The sequence below is a fragment of the Aphidius gifuensis genome, linkage group LG5 (assembly GCF_014905175.1).
Source record: "Aphidius gifuensis isolate YNYX2018 linkage group LG5, ASM1490517v1, whole genome shotgun sequence".
NCBI lineage: Eukaryota > Metazoa > Arthropoda > Insecta > Hymenoptera > Braconidae > Aphidius > Aphidius gifuensis.
Genome location: NC_057792.1, coordinates 2,340,376 through 2,359,848, shown reverse-complemented (window position 1 = coordinate 2,359,848; position 19,473 = coordinate 2,340,376). Strand labels below are relative to the sequence as shown.

The 19,473-nt window shown below is 22.0% G+C and overlaps 3 protein-coding genes and 1 long non-coding RNA gene across 4 annotated transcripts; 2 read left to right on the top strand and 2 right to left on the bottom strand.

Moving 5' to 3' along the window:
* Positions 1-414: 414 nt before the first annotated feature.
* On the bottom strand, positions 415-8,328 carry LOC122856905. Its single transcript, XR_006374163.1, has 2 exons — positions 8,018-8,328; positions 415-774 (listed from the first exon to the last, which is right to left on the bottom strand). It is a non-coding gene; the product is annotated as an uncharacterized LOC122856905 (long non-coding RNA).
* A 5,290-nt stretch (positions 8,329-13,618) lies between these two features.
* LOC122856791 (mediator of RNA polymerase II transcription subunit 13-like) lies at positions 13,619-16,008 on the top strand. The gene is made up of 3 exons (XM_044158632.1): positions 13,619-14,012; positions 14,196-15,474; positions 15,550-16,008. Exons 1-3 carry the CDS (start codon positions 13,838-13,840, stop codon positions 15,779-15,781), a joined length of 1,686 nt encoding a protein of 561 aa, XP_044014567.1. The 5' UTR covers positions 13,619-13,837; the 3' UTR covers positions 15,782-16,008.
* Positions 15,863-17,802, bottom strand: LOC122856880 (single-stranded DNA-binding protein-like). Its single transcript, XM_044158764.1, has 3 exons — positions 17,647-17,802; positions 17,003-17,346; positions 15,863-16,925 (listed from the first exon to the last, which is right to left on the bottom strand). Exons 1-3 carry the CDS (start codon positions 17,677-17,679, stop codon positions 16,646-16,648), a joined length of 657 nt encoding a protein of 218 aa, XP_044014699.1. The 5' UTR covers positions 17,680-17,802; the 3' UTR covers positions 15,863-16,645.
* On the top strand, positions 16,122-16,530 carry LOC122856895 (probable 5-hydroxyisourate hydrolase ZK697.8). The gene is made up of 2 exons (XM_044158784.1): positions 16,122-16,240; positions 16,302-16,530. The coding sequence occupies exons 1-2, from the start codon at positions 16,122-16,124 to the stop codon at positions 16,528-16,530; spliced, it is 348 nt and encodes a 115-aa protein (XP_044014719.1).
* Positions 17,803-19,473: the final 1,671 nt, after the last annotated feature.

Here is a 19,473-nt window from a genome sequence, read left to right as displayed (position 1 = left end):
TCACGATTATATATTTTAAAAAAAAATTATTTTAACCCATGATAGTGTGATGCTTGAAAAAAATAATACTTTATAAAATATAATAATAATAAAATCTTAAAACGACACAGATCTTTCTTCGGTTTGTCCAATTTTTCATCAGTTACATTCATGGAGTTTCTATTGTTGAAAATCCAATTTTTCTTTTTCTTTTTATCATACTTTAACGTTGAGATAGTGAAAAAAATAGGGTAAAATGTAAAACTTGATTTCCCCTTTAAAAAGATTTATTGTTTTCTTTTACTAGTTCTGTTGGGGCGTTCATTTATATGTATGTTTTTTTTTTTCAACAACAAAAGTAGTGTGAATCTTCACTTGAAGATATGCAGACAACGTAAATTTTTTTTCTAAAATAAAATATATATACGTATTCACTTTTTTTTTTTTTTTTTTTATAGTTATTATTTAATTTTTTATTTTTTTTAAGAAAAAAATAAAGGGTAAAAATGAGTAGGATATGCACACGTTTCTCGTTTCGAGCGTGTCCGCTGTTCTGCCCATCCACTCAAGTAAACGTCTCACGTATATCGCATTTGACATTCGACGCCGGCTGCAGTTTTAATAGACAAGCCAACGGGAATTTCATCTAGCACTCTATACCAGGTGTTTTCTACATACTATACCATCATTATCGGTTTCTTCAATAGCATTGCCAAACTCAAATTAAACCAATTGAACAACGTAAAATCGTGGTATCATTGAAACCGTTGTATTGACAATAAAATCTCAGTTTATCTGTAAAATAAAAAATAAAATAACATTTATTATATTTATATTATTACTGAAATTCATTTAATTTTAAACAATTTTAATTATCAAATGTAATTATAAATGTTTAATGCATTTTTTTACACGTTTAATTGGAAAATATAATTTACGGTCTGACACTGCTTGACTTGTACCACTGGAATATGTAATTTATTGCTTAAAATTCTTAATTTTTTTTCTCGTAAAATTATTAAATATAATTATAAAAATTAAACAACAAATTTAGTTTATTATTTTTTTTTATTTAATAATTTTTTTTTCAATTATACATGTTTAATGAAAAATAAAAAATTTGGGTCTGACACTGCTTGACTTGTACCACTGAAATATTTAATATCATGATAATTTTTTATTCTTAAATTTTTCACAAATAAAATTATTAAATAGAATAGAGTCTGCTTTTTTAGTATAGACAAATTGTCAGACATGGCTGACTATATATTGACTTATCTACTGTGTCTCAAAAAAAAAAAAAAGAAAAAATTGAGAAAAACTTTTTTTTAAATTATTAAAATTTTTTTTTCTAATCACGTATGTTACTGAACAAATACTCTTCAATATTTTTTTTTACTTTAATTCTTATAAAAGCTTTAAATAAAGTTTTATATAATCAAAAGAAAAAAAAAAAAAAATAAACTTTTGAGTTTTCTACGAGTAACAATTATCGCGTAAAAGAAAAGTTTTTAAAATAAATTTTTTCTTTTTTCATGAATCAGATAAATAAATAAATATGTTTTAAATAATTAATAATTTATAACAAATAAATAAATTATAAATAAATAACAAAATTATTTTTTTAGTCATAAAAACAATGTAAAAATACTCTCAGCTTATTTAAAATATGTTAAAATATTTATTTTTATATTTTTTTTTAATTTAACTTTATAAAAAGTTTATAATTATTTCAATAGAATAGGTTATTTTTTTTTTCTTGTAATTTCAAAGTCAATTTGTTGAGTACAAAAAAAAATATAAAATTTAAATATAAAATAAGTTTTATAATATGAAAAAGATATTTTAGTAACTCAAGTTTTGATTTTATGGTTAACACGTGGAGAATAAGTACAAGAACTTTCGGAACTCGGTAATTTCCCAGTAGCACGCGTGTTTTGCGTGACAATTGATATCAACAAAGTGTTTTCTGTTCACGCGAACATAACAAAAATAACATGTGCAATAATATTCTTGATTATATATTTTATATTATTATATTTTAATACCATAGGTCAAAGTCTAATAACTAAACTAGACTGATTAATCTTTTTTCATATAAATTATATATTTATTTATAAAAATACATACATTTATTTATTATTCAGCTTTTTATTATTATTATTTTTTATCATCTAATTCGTTTTTAAATTTAGCATATGGTGGTTTTACATTTGACATTTTTTATTTATACATTTTTTTTTTTCTTTATTATACTTTCGAAATATAAAATACACGTGTTGCCCGCATTTTCAATAGTAACTCAACAGCAATTCTTAATACATCCACGCAAAATTCACAAGTTGTATTATGCATTTGAAATGTTTTTTTTTTTATTTGCCCCTCGACATGTAAATATCTTTGTATGAAAAAAAAAAAAAAAATACATGATTATTCCACTAGTGAAAATTATCATATAAAAAAATTCTTAAGAATTTTTGAAATAAATTTTTCATTTTTTTTTTTTCAAATAGAGATAAGAAAATCAATATTTTATTTATAAAAAAAATTTTTTATTCTACATTATTATTATTTTATATAGTTGTATAAAAATTATGAAAAATATTTTATATAAAAATGAAAAGAATAGATCTCCCCAAGCCAATCTTGGAGTCGCATCCCAGAAGTAGATTTATCGATTAAGAATCTACGAGTCACGAGAGAGATTTCACGTCGTCTCTCGAATATCAGAATCTTATCAATGACTCCCCAAACGTTAACGATTTATCTTGTACATAGTGCAGAAAAAAAATTTGAATAAATACAAAAAAAATAATAAATAAAAAATAGGTAATAATGAATAAGAAAAATATACATAAAAAAGTGTTTAATCTCATCGAGGTCAGAACATACTTAAAGCTTTAGTTGTTCTAATTTCTTAACACTTATTGTTCCAATTTTTTTTTATTTTTTATTATTTAAATCTGAAAAAAAATCTTCATCTATTTTTAGCTATCGTCACTACTAATTTTTTTTTTAATTTTAAATATCCACTTTACCTATATGACCCAGTAAATATTTTTGAACTAATTAACACAAAGACCCTTGACTCTTATGCAAGCTATAAAATTTGCCATCGAATATTGGCAATATCCATTTACAAAATAATATCTTATCTTAATTGTATTTATCAAATCAGATATTTTAATAAATTTCTTCTTTTTTTTTCATACACTTTACAAAAGATATTTTCAACAATACTCTTAACATTTTATTACTATTAAATAAAGTAAAAAAAAAATTAAATAAAAATAAAAATATATATAAAAATAAATTGAGTTTAATTTAAAAAAAATTCTATGAGGTTTTTTTTTTTTGTAATTTAAATTTTTATGAAATAAATAAATTATTAATAGGATAAAAGAAAAATGATGCAATATAAAATAGTAAAGAAAATAAAATTAAGGGTTAAAAATGAAAAAGAAAAATGTGATAAGAAAAAAAAAAATTTGATCTTTGATGCGAAGCTGTTTCTTGTCACCGAGAAACAGCTTTGCAAAAAGAAAACTCCAAGGATTAATGCTCTTTTTTATTTATTTTTATTTATTTATTTTTCGAATATTTATATTCCGTAAGTATTTTCGTGTAAAAGTAAGTGGAAATGAGAACAAGATGGATAATCACATTGCTTATACAACGACGAGCTGTTCAACGATGAGAATACAAATTAACTTCAATAGTCATTACCGTAAATAATAATGTTAAATTATTCTTAGATATCAAATTTAATAAAATTTTTTATATTTTAATTATTCATCAATTTATTATATTTATCAACTTAATTATAAATTATAATTTATTAAATCTTACTTTGCGATAAAAAAATTGCTTAATAAAAAAAAAAAATTAGTGTCACAATGAAATATGTATTTATTCATTTAATAAAAAATAGAAAAAATGTATTTTATTTATTTTTTGTAACTGTCAGCAGTTGTTAGTGTTATCAAGCGAAAAAAAAAAAAAAAAAAAAAAAAAGTAATAGTCGTTACAAAATAACGAGAAACTGTCACGATGATAGCCAACGAAATTGTAGAGAGAGAAAAATGAATGCCAATGTTTCTCGCCTCTCAACTAGATCAATGACTGGCTTTCGTTAATTAAACAAAATTTATTGACCATTGATTGTAACCAATAAACCTTGACCATATATATTATCAAAAACCACATAAACACAATTAAACATACTTAACCAATTAACAATAATTTTTAAAAAATCATTTTTAAATTATAAAAGAGGTTTTTTTTAATTTTTTTCATTAATCTAATTAACCCAGTTTTAAAAGTCATTTTCAACAGCCTGTCTTACTAATGTTTAACCAAATACTAACTATTAAATTTATTCAACTTTAACTCGTATGCATAAATTAGATGCAATTTTTTTATAAATATTTGTTGGTCTAATTTATAATAATAATAATAATTAGAAGTAATTTTTTTATAAATATTTATTTGTCTAATTTATAAATTAAATATATACTTGTTTTGGGAAAAATTAAAAATTCATTCTGGGAATAGAAGAATTCATGTCAATTAGCGAATGAAAATACCGAAAAGTTCTATAAATTTTTTTGTAATTTAATTTTCTATTATATATTTTCAAAGAAAAAATTATTTGGATTTAAAAAAAAAAATGTTCTGGGAATGAAAAAATAAATGTCAATCAAGTAAACTCGGAAAATACACTTTCAAACCGAATTTTTTCGAAGAAAATTAATTTATAATACTATATAATACTACAGAAATTTATAAAATTCGTGGTAAAATTTTAATAATTATTTCATTAGGATAATTAAATTTGTTTTCTCGGAAATTTAATTTAATATCAAGATAAAATTTATAAATTTATGATTATCTAGTTATATATATGACAAATTAAAACTTTAATATTTATTTATTAATATTTTTTAATTAAAAATAGTATTTTTATATTTTTTGTTAGTTTGGGATTTTAATCCAAAATTCAATGTTGTGGAAAAGTATCAAGTTTTGTTGATATCTATGACGCGACCTGGAAGTACACGAGGACAGTTATATCCTGAAAGATGAAAACTTTCTAAAAGCATCATCTTCAACAACTTTGTATATGTATATGTTTAAAAATTATATGAATATGATATGCCAACATTTACTCCCAACACAATCTTTCGTTAAAACTTTTTTTTATATTTTTGTTTTGCATCGCAATGGTTAACCACCTGCATTAAATACACATACATTATTTAATTTTTTTTTTTTTATTTTTTTTTTGTTCATAACATTAAAGTTTCTCTTTCACTGATTCTATCCAATTTTTCTTTTGTTTTTTTAATTTTCCATTTATTTTTGTTTTTATCTTTATACTTGTAATTTATTTATTTTTTTCATATATTGTTTCATTTTTTTTTTGTTGAAGAAATACATTTAAAGTTTTTATGCAGAAAAAGTATTTTTCTAGTCTTATCTGGTGATCTTTAAATGTCCAGTTACAGTATCCCAATGGGCCAAAAAAAAAACAAGCTATTCTTGAAAAAAGAGAGTAAATTGCTCGAAAAGAAAACACTGATTCTACAAACTTGCAATATTTTATCGGCAATAGATATATCTTGGCCATTGTGACCGCCCAATTTTCTACCAAAGTTATAATACTTATATTATTTTTCTACTTCTTGATATCCTCAAGCACGTGATTATTTACGAATAAGTGAGATATAAATATCATAAAAATAGAAAAAAAAACAAAAAACGAATAATAAATAATAACTCAATGCTGACTGATCATTTTTATATATCATTTATAAAATAATATGAAAAAATTACACTGGAATTTAATAAAATCATAAATTATTTGATACTTTTTTTAAAATAAAAAAAAATTATTATTTTTGTAATTTAATATGACTTTAAAATTCACCAATAAATTTTATTTTTTTTTAATTTTTCCTTTTAAATTGAATAATAATTTTTGGAAAAAAAAAAAAAAGAAAATTTGAATAAATTCAAAAAAAAAACAGAATAATAAATTAAAAATCATTTATATAGTGAATTTTTGCGTGCAATAAATTTTTGGGTTAATCGTTTTTTGATTTGATTCGATACATAGATATTAGCAATAAACCATAAATACACGCATGACCTTTTGTACCGAGTATATATGATGGAATAATAAATATATATATCAATTTCAGTTGTTACAAAATCAGGTCATGTTACCAATAATTTTCTAGCATACGCTGTTATCAACTAATCGATGTTTGTTACAAGCCTAATCGTTAACAACAAACGAGACAAGAATGAACGACAATAATCCTATCTTTTATTTTATTTTTTTTTTTCATTTTTGATCTCTAATGAAAATTTATTCTCTAAACTGACTCTATTTATTTTGTACAATTCCATAACCTATGACAACGAGATGAAAATCCAAGAGCTATATGTATATTTACCAACCATCACATTCAATTCAATTAATCATGTCAGTCATAACGTGAACGTTGTCTTTCCATAATTGACAATCTCATTTAAATTAATTGTCAAGTACACATGCATCTGTCAACTAATTTTCTAAACAATATCAAATTATTATTATTGTTTTTTAAATATATCTGAACAATAAAAGAGATTGCAATTTGAATTATATTTATTTATTTATTTATTTATTGATAAATAAATATGTTTATACCCGAAAAAAATAGAAAAAAATTAATTTAATTTTATAAATATTATTTAATTACTATTGTTAGTATTTTTAATAATATATTTTTATTAATAAATTCAATTTTTGATTAAAATTGAAATATATATATTTATTTATTTATTGAAAAATAAATTTAAAAAAAAAAAAAGAAAATATATATTGATACTTGAGAAAAGTAAAAATATTTTTCGATAAATTTATATATTTTTTTTTTCCTCAATATTTTTCAATTTTATAAATAAATAAATGATAATAATAATTGAAAAATCAAAAATATATTTCAATAAATTTTTAAATGTAATATATAGTTTTTTATTTTTTATTATATTTTTTATGTTGTAAAATATTTTTTTTGTTTTTAATAACCCTTAACCCTTTTTACTCTTGTTTGCATTAGACGGGTCCAGTTTGTGGTTGAGACTCTGGTATCTCCTACCCTTTACCCGTTACCCTTTTGGTTATCCGATAAGCCAATAAAGTCGCTGTAGAGTTTCTCGTTAACGCATTATCAATTTTTTTTTTTTTTTAAATTTTCTACGTAATTTTATTTATTTAATTTATTGTTATTTTCTATTATTATTCATTCTCGCTAAAATTTTTTTATTATTTTTTTCAACCCCCATTCATTCTATTATTATTTAAATTTTTAAAAAATTATATTTTTAATTTGTTTTTATCGTAACAAGTACCGCCCAAGCTATGCTTTATTATGCAACATCAATTTAATCAGTGTCGTGCAAACTTTGATGCTTTTTTATTTTTATATTTTGTTGTTTATAAAATATTTTTATAAAATTTATTTATTTTTTCATCATGTTGTTTCTTAAATTAAAAATTTTTTTGTTTCTTTATTTTTTTATTATCAAGAGTGTGAAGCTTTCTATCAGTTATTTGGCTGAAAAACTTTCACGTGATTTATAAGCTTTGTAGTATGAGAAAATTTTTTTTTTTATGCATCCAACGAATTATGCCAGTATATACAAGTTTGGGACAGTTTTAACCCACTTTCGCGACACTGTCTTTACAGTAGTAAAATCTTTTTATTATTATTTTCTATATTTATCAATTTATCTTTTTTTTTTGTCTGTTGAATTTTTCTACAACATAATAAAACATAAACATCTTATAATAGCATAATACAAAAGTATATAAATTTTTTTTATGAAAAAAAATTGATATTATGACTAAATGTTTATTAAAAAATATTTTAAATATCATAAAATACAAAAAACATATAAACAAATAATCAAATAATTTATAATTTTTTTTTCCAATTTTATTACAGAAATTTATCTAAATTTATATAAATTTTTTTTTTTAATTTACCTCTCGATAAAGTTGATAATCAATGTAGACACAATAGATAAACTAACTTTTTTAATTTAATAAAAGCAAGTAAAATTTTAAATAAAAAAAATTAAATAAAAGTCTCTTATAATTTTTTTTATTCTGTCTTTTTAACGAAACAAAAAAAAAAAAAAAAACAAAGAGTTTAGAGATTGCCAACAAAGAAGTAATTGTGAATACGTTGCAATTTTTTGAGTGTACTTTATTGTTATTATTTTGAGGGTAAAAGAATAATGAGAGTCTTGTGTGTGTATCGTGTCACGTCGCGACGTCGACTGGCAGCTTTTTCTCTGGTCTACTACAATTTTGCTTCTACTACTCGTTTGGATGTTAAAGGTTTTGCTATACACAGTTGAATTGAAAGAGGCAGATATCGTATGGGGGGAGTCGTACCCTCAGTTAAAATATATTATTTTCATGGCATGCGCAATAAAGCTGGAGGGAAAAGTTAATCATGTGGTCTATCATTTTAATATGAAAAAAAAATCATAATAATCATATTAAACTACTCTATTTTATTAGTTTTTAAAAAATTCATTTTTTGTCAATTTTATATTAGCTTTATTTGTATTTTCATTTATTTAATTGAAAAATTTATTTTATATTTTTTTTTTTTTTTATTAAATAAATAACGCTTTAATTTATTGATTTAATTAATTAATTTTTTTATTATTTGTATTATTTATTAGATGAATAAATTGACATGATAATTTTATTTAAAAATTAATGTTGAAAATTTTTATGGCTCTTTTATTTATAATGCTCTATAATGAAACTTTTAATTACAATAATACTTTATATATATGAAAATTATTATTTCCCATTTTCTTATGAGAAAATTCACATTAAGATCAAATCGATGATTTTATTTATATTCCTATAATAATATATAATGCAAGTTACACGTTCGAATGGCGACAATTTTTATTAAATCGTTAAGCTACTTTGTAACTTTAAAAAAATAATAAAATATTAAAAGCTTTTAGTTATTTTTATTATCTTTTTTGATTATTTAAAATTTTATTAAAATTATTATCAATAATATAGTGAGTTTTATATTATTTTATTCATATTTTATTGAAAATCATTAACGGAATATTACTTTAATTATGTTTGTTTCCATTTTCGAGAAATTTAGTATAATTATTTATTTATTATATAATATTGAAACTTTTGAAACGTAAATCTACTTAACAGTTGAATTATGATTTTATTTTTATACCAGATAAAACAATGATACGACAATTCCATCATTTTATTTTGTTGTAAGCTATCGATTGAATCATTCCATATTCCTGGTATACTTCATATTGAGAGTACAACAAATATCAATAGTTAATAAATATATGTAATATTTTTATTGAATATTTATACTAAATAACAGCTTCATTTCTTGGAAATTTATAAACGAATTTTATATTGATATTTCTGAGAAAATAGCATAGCAAAAACATTTCACTGATGTTTGATTGTATTGAAATAAAATTCCAGTAAATTAATATGTTATCTCTATTATAAAAAAATTATTTTACTATACAAATAAACAAATATTGACATTAGAGAAAAAAATATATTTATTAACATATTAAATTAATATTTACACTGTATACATGTATATGACATATTTATTTGTTAATAATTTATATTCAAATACAAGTGATTTAACTTCTTGGAAAATAATATCAGTTATCTTCGAGTGATGAAAAAGAAAAAATACTCAAGTATAATATCAAAAGTTTATATATTTTTATATTGAAATTTTATATTGAAAATATATTTTTTTTATTATTTTCATTTGTGATAATTTTATTGGTACATTTAATAACAAATGGACATAAATTTTGTCTCGTTATTTCACAGTATAAATGACAAAATTCTAAAAATTTAAATGCAAAAATTCTAAAAATTTAGATTACTAGAACACCATATATCATATTTTTATTAATTTTTTTTCAAACCACATAATTATAAATTGTTTCTGCAAATGAATTAAATAAATTACCAGATAAACAAATAAATAAATAACGACATTTTTTTTCCCTTTAAATTTAATTTTTATTTAAAAAATTATAAAAACAATTTCTTGTTTCTTTTTTTATAATTTTTTTTTGTTTTGCATATATGTGAATATACATATAACTGATTAACACGTAACACGCACATGACGATACATTAGTTTATAATACATATACCTGATGCGCTTATCAAAATCATAAGAAGTACAACACGCAATTTTAAACATTTAACTTAAACCACGTTTAATACTCTGGTTAAACGATAAGACCAACTCTCAAAACTTCATATGAAAAAGATTTTAAACTTTGATTCGTGATGTGGATTATAAAACTAAAGAAATAAAAACTTTAAATAACAAATATAATAATAAATAAATAAAAATAAAAATATATATGAATTATATATTTTTTACTTTCAATATTTTAACTTTAAAAGTTTATTATTAAAAGATTAAGGAAAAAAAAATTTATTATTAATAAAAATTCAATATTTAATTGTCAATTGATTTGTTTATAAATTTTTTTTGTATTTTTTTTTTTTATATTGTTGGTTTATTATTACTTTATTTATTTTATTTATATGAATTATGTGTTTATATGTTGATGAGATTAAATGATGAAGAAGCTTTAGGGTTGACTGGAACGTTTGCATAAATTATATTAAATGACGATAACCCTCGTGCCATCACGTCGAGCTTTTCTTATATATGTATGTATTTTTTTTTTAGGGTAGAATGTTGCATGTATATATTAATGTATGTTTGTATGTGTGTGACATTTATGGTATTTTCACCTCTTATTATTCTTCAATAACAATATCATTTTCAGCTAGTTGGCACACCCTTTGAATTAACAATCAAAAAACAGATGAAAAAAAAATTAAATATACCCTTAACTTTACTTATTAATACGAATATTCATTTCAATAAAATGAGCTTTTTAGAGCTTTTTCAATTCATTGAATACACTTCTTCATTCATGTCAAATGATTTTTTTTTTTATTTTCTAATAAATATTTACATTGAAATATAAAAAAAAAACAACTATTTTTTCAAGCTTTTAAAAAATTGTTATTCATTTTATAGGTGAAATTTTTTTATAATCACTTATTTCCGTTCTCATAAATTTTTTTTTTTATAATGATTGCAATATATACAAAGATTTTATATGAACTTCAGACATTAACTTATCTAATCGTAAAAAATTCGTTATTATTTTTTATAAATATTATTATTATTTTTTATAAATTCATCACGCGCTTAATTAATGTATCAAATATATATTTAAAATTTATTTTTTTTTTTTTTACTTTGATTTTATGATTATGACTATTATTAGAAATCAAGCCTGATTTTTTTTTTTCCAACACAGCTGATAATAGAGCAGTCAGAAATGACGAGGTCGTCACATTGTGACAACCAAATTGACCTTGTTGAAATAAAAAAATATATTTATTTTAAATAATTAAATGGCATTATTGTTATTACGATTTATAATATTTATTGTGATTATATTAAATTTAACAAGTAAGTATTATTAATTTAATTATTATATAATTATTATTTAATAAAAATAAATATTAATAATTATTCCATCTATATGATTGTTTACAGGTATTTTTTTATCTAAAATTTATTTAATTACCATTTAATTTATCATTGAAAAATTTAAGGTTTATTTTAATGGAGTTATTTATTTTGTAAGTCAATTTTTATTTATATTTATTATTATTAAATAATATTTATTACATGTTTTTCTTTTTTCTTTTTTTTTTTTTTGTACAATTTTTTTATTCAGATATTGCTGACAGTTATGTTTTGCCGAATGATAAAGATGCTAAAATGGATCATTCATTGGTTATGTCTCAGCCAAATTCATCAATAATTATATGGAACATCAACAATTCAATTGGATTAATAACAAGACAACATATTAAACAACCTGCTGAATGGATTTTAACAAAACTTCATTCATCAAAATCAAGCAAAACAATTGACATGACTGGACCAAAGTGTTCAATAACTAATTATCAAAATTTTAAACCAATATGGATTAAAAATAATGACACTGAAATCGACTTGTCATAATTGACAATGAAAATTTTATTCTTTTATTACTAAAACATACATTTTTTTAGTTGAAAAAATGTATAGTTTAATTGTTATTTAAATGAATTTTATATGAATTTTTTTTTTTTATTTTTTTTAATATATTAAATAATTTAAATTATTAAATTCTTAGTGGTGTTTTTTTTTTTTTTTTTTTATAAAACATTCTTTATTATTTTGAAAAAAAAAATATTTATGAATTTTAGCACACACACGTACGCAAAAGGTGTCAACATTTTTCAAATGTTAAAAAAAAATATTGAACTATTTTTTTTTATTTATTTTTCTTCTTTATATTTGATCGATGACCTGTCTTATTTTTTTCTTTCATATATTTATTTTATTTTTTATTTAATATACATTTTTTTTTTTTTTTATTATTTTTTCAAAAGAAAATAAGAATCTAATATTTTTTAGAATGCAAATTTTTTTTTTCTTTTTTCTTGTTTTTGTATTCTACTAGATATAAAAGAGAATAGACAGAATATATAATAACTCAGACGTTTATATGATTAAGTGTTTGGTTGTATGGCAAACGGCATGTGTAAGTACTTTTCTTCAGTGGTGAAATTTCATATCTCAAACCATTGTGCACGACATTTTCCAGTTAATTCTTTGATGCGTAATGCTATTCTCAAACATATGACTAAACATTTTGTTGTTGTACTATTGTCTTAAGCAGACTTTTCAAAAGTTTTTCTCATATATTTAAAATGAGCAAATAATTAGAATAATTATTCAAAAAATATACATTTTTATTTTTACTTTTAACATGAATAAATAATAAGAATTAGCTTTGAATAATTTATTCTAATTATTTAAATTTGTTTAATTACATTTTAACATTTACTTGCAATGGAATTAATCTATATTTTTTTTGGCTCTTTTTTTCAATGATTTATCACTAGAAATTCGGGGAAAATTCAAGTAATTTCTGGAGATAAAAAAAAGCGGTAAAATGAATGAGAAAAAAAAAAAAAAAAAGAAATTTTCCAATTCAAATTTACAGTGACATATTGTAGTTCTAAATCTATTTATCTATTTGACTATTTATCAACCGAAATCATTTTCTAGTCTTTAATTCAAACCATCAACAGATGTCGCTAGTGTATAAAAACTACCCGAAAATTCCCTTCTAATTCTGGAAACATTTTGTCACGTGATAAAAACGTACAAATAATTAAAATATTAAAATTAAATTGTTAATAAATATTTGACTAATGTTATGATAATATTTATGATAAAAATTGTTTGTAAATAATTTAATGAATAATATTTATAATTTTTTTAAATGAAAATATTGATGAAAATGATAATTTATAGAAAAATTAATCTGTTGGGGTTATTGGGATAGTTAATACGGCCCTGGTGTTGTCGAACGACTCTTTTCCCCCACTGCATATTACCAAAGTGAAGGTGACCAACGCCAAGTTTCTCCAAGTTTCTCTATCAAACGTACGAAAATCGGCCATTTTACTCTCTAGAGCATAGGGAGTTGGCCACGTTTACTAGCCTAGTATTTCATTTAATAAATATTTTCAAGATTAAAAAAAAAAAAAAAACTATTTAGTGATTTTATATGTGCTTATAATTTGGGAATTTCATAGTTATTCAATAGAGTGTTTTTTCCCTTGATTAAATATATTTATTTGAATTTACGAAATAATAAATTTTCAATGATAAAAATGGAAACAGAAATACAAGATATTATTATTGATGGTAGCACAATGATAGCTGGTGAAATATATACACCACAAAAATTAACACCAACTGGTAAAATAAGCCATGCTAAAACAAGAGTTTACACTCAACGTTATAGAAAAGAGTGGGAAGAAAGTCCCGAATTTAAAGGTAAGAAAACAATTGACACATATTTACAAAAAAAAAAAAAACATCAACACTTGATTACTTTTGAAATTTTAACCTTTGAAAATAATATCATAAGTTATCAATTGTTTGATTGATAGAAGCTGTAATTTTAATTGTTAATATATATTGTTAATTAATAAAATATTTATATATTTTAATTTTCAGGATGGTTAACATCAGTAGAAAATGAACCAACTCGTGCTCTATGTAAATATTGTGATAAAAATCTTCATGCTCATCGTTTATCATTATTAAAACATACATGCACATTGAAACATACACGTGCAACATTATTACATGCTGAAAATTTAAAGAAAAGAAAATTAAAAGCAAAAGCAAGAACAATTAAAACTGAAAATCCAATGATGTTAATTGAAGAAGTTGACTTGGGTACATTAAAAAGAAGTATGTCTGGTGATGAGGAAGAAGAAGAAGTAGCAGAAACAGATGAACTTGTTTTTGATGAAGAAAGATTAGATGATGAAGATGATGGTGACATGGATGTTGATGGTGGTATTGATATTCTTGATGATGATGACGAAGATGATGGTACACAAAATAATGATGATTCCCAAAATATTGATGACATGCAATTAGAAATACATGATGAAAATGATGAAAATTCTGATTCTTGTGTATTACGTGTTGAATCAGAAGATGATGATAATAATAATGATGATAATAATGATAAGATAATGATTGATAAATCAAAAATTAAAACAGAAATTATACATACTGATACATTGGCACAGGCAATGGCAGATGTACATGGTATTACTGATAATGATGAAGAAATAAGTGACAATATTCATGCTGTTATTGACCATGATATTGATGATAATACAACATTATTAAATGATGAAAATACAACAATTTTATCTGATCATAATGTTACCAATGAAACAACAGTATCAACATCATCACCAGTTAAATCAAGTGATGATAACAATTCTATTACAAATAAAACAAATCAAGATAATAAAAAATCAACAAATAATGATAAAAAAATTGATACAAAAGTAATTAAAAAAATATTAACAAAAACAAAAGGTGGTATGCAATTTCAACGATTTTCATTTAATGGAAAAACATATAATTTTCCATCTGGACAATTGGCACCAAATACACAATTGTTATTAGCAAATGCAATTAATAAAAATAATATAACATCAATAACATTACCAGCTTCATCAAAAACAGGTTGTTTACGTCCAATTGCACCAAAAGTTAATAAACCAATATTTGTCACAACACCAGTTAGTTCTTCGTCAAGTAAAATATTAACAAAACAAATTAATACTATTAAAAGAAATAATGATATTGGAAATACTATTGAATTTTTAACAACTCATGTTGTTGACACAAGCAAAGGTATTCCAGCAAATAGTATGCGTATTTGTTTGTACAAATTAACTGATGGACGTTGGAGTTTTGTCAATGAAAGGTAGCTTATTATTAGTATTTTATTTTTTGATTATATATTGCTTATTTATTTATTTATTTATTTTTTAATTTACAGTATAACAACAGCAAGTGGTAACTGCATAGATATTGGAAAAACAATAAAACCATCTGCTGGACGTTATAAACTACAATTTGATACTGAAAAATATTTTTCAGCTAAAAGAGTTGAAACATTGTATCCATTTGTTGAAATTGTAGTTGATGTTAAAAATCCAAATAGTAATTATCATTTAGAATTGTCTGTTAGTCCATTTGGATATTCAACTTGCAGAGGAAATAGCAGATAATTTAAACATATTTTGTTTATTTTTTGTCAGTTAAATTAATAGTGTTTATTATATGATAGATTAATTTTGAGAAATAAATTCTTTTGCTTTTTGTTTTTATTATTCTAACTGATTAGTAATTACATTTAATTATTAGTATAAAAATGCTATTGTAAATTAAAATAATTCTTTAAATATTTAAGTATTTTTGTAAAAATAAATAATTCATTGATAAATAAATACTTAAATTCTATTTTTTTGTTATCTTATTTAATCATATTTTATCATGTTGACCTGTGACTTGTGATATAAGCGTGGAAAAAACGAAATATCGTCAGTATAAAAATTTATTTCGAGTAAGATGAATCAACCACACCTATCGACTCATGTGTTGGATACATCAAGAGGTTCTCCTGTATCAAATTTACAAGTTAAACTTGAAAAATATACAGAAAATAAATGGACAAATATTGGAAATTGGTAAATACTATTTAAATTTAAAATTGGAGTTTATTTTTTTAATTTTATAATTAATTTATAGCAAAACAAGTGCAACTGGTCGTTGTGAAAATTTAATTAAAGAAGGAATTTTGTTAACACAAGGAAAATATAAATTAATTTATAATGTTGATGATTATTTTTTATCAACCAATACATCATCATTTTATTCAACAATTGAAATTATATTTGACATAAATAATCCAAATGAAAATTATCATATTCCACTACTTTTAAATCCATTTGGTTATACAACTTATCGTGGTACATGAAATTGAAAAATTAAAAATTGTATTGTATATTTTTTATGATATATTTGTGAATATATTAATATCAATAAAGCAACTTTGATTTAAATATATATGTTTTCTTTTGATATTTTTATATTTAACTTGGTGGTAGATATTTATTATCAACTTTCATCATTTTTGGAGGTAGATAAGTACTTGGACCATTTCCACTACCACCAGTTTTTTTTCCTCCTCCACCAGTGCCTCCAGTACCACCTCCACCTCCACCTCCACCACCATTATTATTTTTTCCTCCGTTAGAAGTTGATTTACCTCCTCCACCACTTCCTGAGGCACCACCTGCTTTTGGTCCACCTCCCCCACCTGGTTTTCCAATTGTAAAACTAGCTCGATTGCCATTTTCATCAGCAGTGTATCTAGAAAAATAAAAAATACAAATTAATATTTATTATTTAACGTTGATATATATCAGTTAATTTAGTTTCAAGTTTACTTGATTGAAACAGGAAGTCCTTCTGGACTATCATAACCAAGACTTCCTTTAACAACACGAACAAGATGTCCATCAATTTCTTTTAATTCTTCAGTTTCTTCTCTTGTAACACCATCCTCTTTTGGTTGTACTTGAGGAGTTGGATTATTTTGTTTTGGTGGTGGTGGTGGCTTTGGTGCTCCACCACTTCTTCCAACATCTGATCTTCTTCCAACATCAGCAGCACCATTTCCAACTAATGGTGCTGCTAATAATAATCCACCAGAACTCAATGCATCCAATGGTGCTCTTTGACCAACTGTTAATTTATCTCCATAACAAATATTCAACAAAAAAAATAAAACCTGTAAAAAAATTAAACATATATAGTTGAACTTTTAAATTACAAAAAATTGCATCCAAGATTATGATCATTGATTTAGTTGATAAGTAAAATAATTATACAACCCAATTGAATTTATAATTTATTGCAAAAATTTTTTTTTTCTCTTTCATTTATCATTGATGCAATAAAATAAAAATTAGGGTTTCTATTTATTCAAGATAAATTGCATCAATAGATAGAAACTTTCCCACAGTTTTTTTTTTTTTTTTTTATAAATACATTTTATTATAAATAATTTAATAATAATTTATTTATGTACCAATGAACTTGTTGCTATTTTACGATTATCCATGATAATTATTTGATCACTTAATAAAATTATTTAATAATATTTATGATATCATTGCAAATTGATGAAGATACAAATGCACAAGTGTAAATCTCGATTGGTTGTGACTTGGGAGTATGTGAGAATCTCGTGTTTATATAGGATTCACCTATGATTGTGCAAAAATAATGAAAAAAAAAAAATATAAAAATCAATTGAATTTTTTATTTACTATTCCCCTACTTGATGGCAACATAAAATCTGCCAACGAAAGGGTTTTCATAAAGACGTTCTCCTTTCTTAGGTCTCCAATGAGATCCGGATCATCTTAAAGACCTTTGTTTTTTATTATTTTTTTTTTTATATTCACCTTGTTATTGTTTAGCTATAAATAATTTGACTTTTAATTTTTTTTTATATTTTATATGGTTAAGCTTACTTAGTTGTACTTGACTGTCATTAAAAATATAAATTACACTTCCTCGATGATTTATATAGATTAAAAATTATTTTATTTTATGAAATTTAATAAATATCATCAAGGTTGGACAATTTAATCCCATGTAAGGAAATATTGCTTATTTTCGATTGAGATGACATCGATATTGTTTATTTCGATTTTAAAAAAATATAAAGATAAAATATAAATAATTATTTTTAATTGTTTATAAAAAGAAGAAATGTATTTCATATTTTTAGAAAGATATTTTGGAAAATAATTTAGAAAAATCTGTTGGAAATTATTTCGAAAAATCAATTCGAAATTATTTCGAAAAATCAATTAGAAATTATTTCGAAAAATTAATTCGAAATTATTTCGAAAAAGTATTTTAAAAATTTAAAAACAAGAAGAATAATATTTTTTTTCTTTTTTTTCATTGTATTTAAAAATGACAAAAATGTCATCGAATGATTATTATTTTGATAGAATAAGCATATATTCAGCTCATTCCAATCGGCAAAAGTAGCTTGTCCAAGTCATGAATTTATTGTCTCCACAGAGGATCGTCAAAAGGCCAAACCTGTCGTCACGAGTATAAAATATATATTTTTTTATTCATATACATTTTACAAAGATTGTTTATAAAACAAAAAAAAAAATAATAATAATATTATAGGGATAACTTTAACAATCAATATATTGCTTGATGGGTAAATAAAAATTGACACTTTGCTATTCATAATATGATCTCTTGAACTTATTAAATACATTTTACTTTTAACAACATTTGTTATTTTTATATATTTACTTTTAAATTAATGTCCTATATTGAATGAATTGTATATGAGAAATTGTATTGGTTGACATTTGGAAAAAAGTCTTGGAACCAAGGTTTATATTAAACCGAACCCACATTCTCATTTATTCAACAGTAGCTTCTATAGTAACCGCGGGAACGACCTCATCTTTCTCGCATAAATATAAAAAAATTTCATATAGATATTTCTTACAAAATAAATCAAAAATAAAAAAATAATATCTATATGAAAAATCAAATAATATTATTTATTAGTTTAAATGAAAGATAAAAAAAAATTAAACAGCAAATTTAATTTAATTAAACATTTTAACTTTCAAATTGTTTGAATAACTATTACGCAGTTAATTATTTACTCAAATGAATAATAATAAAATAATTGAACAAATAAAATATTAAATAAAATTCAATCAAATAAATGTACATTATATTATTTAAAAATTGGATTAAATAATGATAAATTATCAGCAAAAAATTGAATTATTATTATATTAATTTTTTATTTTTTTTTTAAATCAAAAGTATGATAGGATTTGATTTTTTTTTTTTCATTATGTAC

What these genes read in the sequence shown, in the direction of transcription:
- LOC122856791 (XM_044158632.1), top strand. Translation starts at nt 13,838, where the DNA reads ATGATAAAAATGGAAACAGAAATACAAGATATTATTATTGATGGTAGC. An exon ending in AGAAAGTCCCGAATTTAAAG is followed by an intron (nt 14,013 to 14,195) that starts GTAAGAAAACAA and finishes TTTAATTTTCAG; the next exon opens with GATGGTTAACATCAGTAGAA. An exon ending in TGGAGTTTTGTCAATGAAAG is followed by an intron (nt 15,475 to 15,549) that starts GTAGCTTATTAT and finishes TTTAATTTACAG; the next exon opens with TATAACAACAGCAAGTGGTA.
- LOC122856895 (XM_044158784.1), top strand. Translation starts at nt 16,122, where the DNA reads ATGAATCAACCACACCTATCGACTCATGTGTTGGATACATCAAGAGGT. An exon ending in TGGACAAATATTGGAAATTG is followed by an intron (nt 16,241 to 16,301) that starts GTAAATACTATT and finishes ATTAATTTATAG; the next exon opens with CAAAACAAGTGCAACTGGTC.
- LOC122856880 (XM_044158764.1), bottom strand. Translation starts at nt 17,679, where the DNA reads ATGGATAATCGTAAAATAGCAACAAGTTCATTG. An exon ending in AAATAGCAACAAGTTCATTG is followed by an intron (nt 17,347 to 17,646) that starts GTACATAAATAA and finishes ATTTTTTTACAG; the next exon opens with GTTTTATTTTTTTTGTTGAA. An exon ending in GGACTTCCTGTTTCAATCAA is followed by an intron (nt 16,926 to 17,002) that starts GTAAACTTGAAA and finishes TTATTTTTCTAG; the next exon opens with ATACACTGCTGATGAAAATG.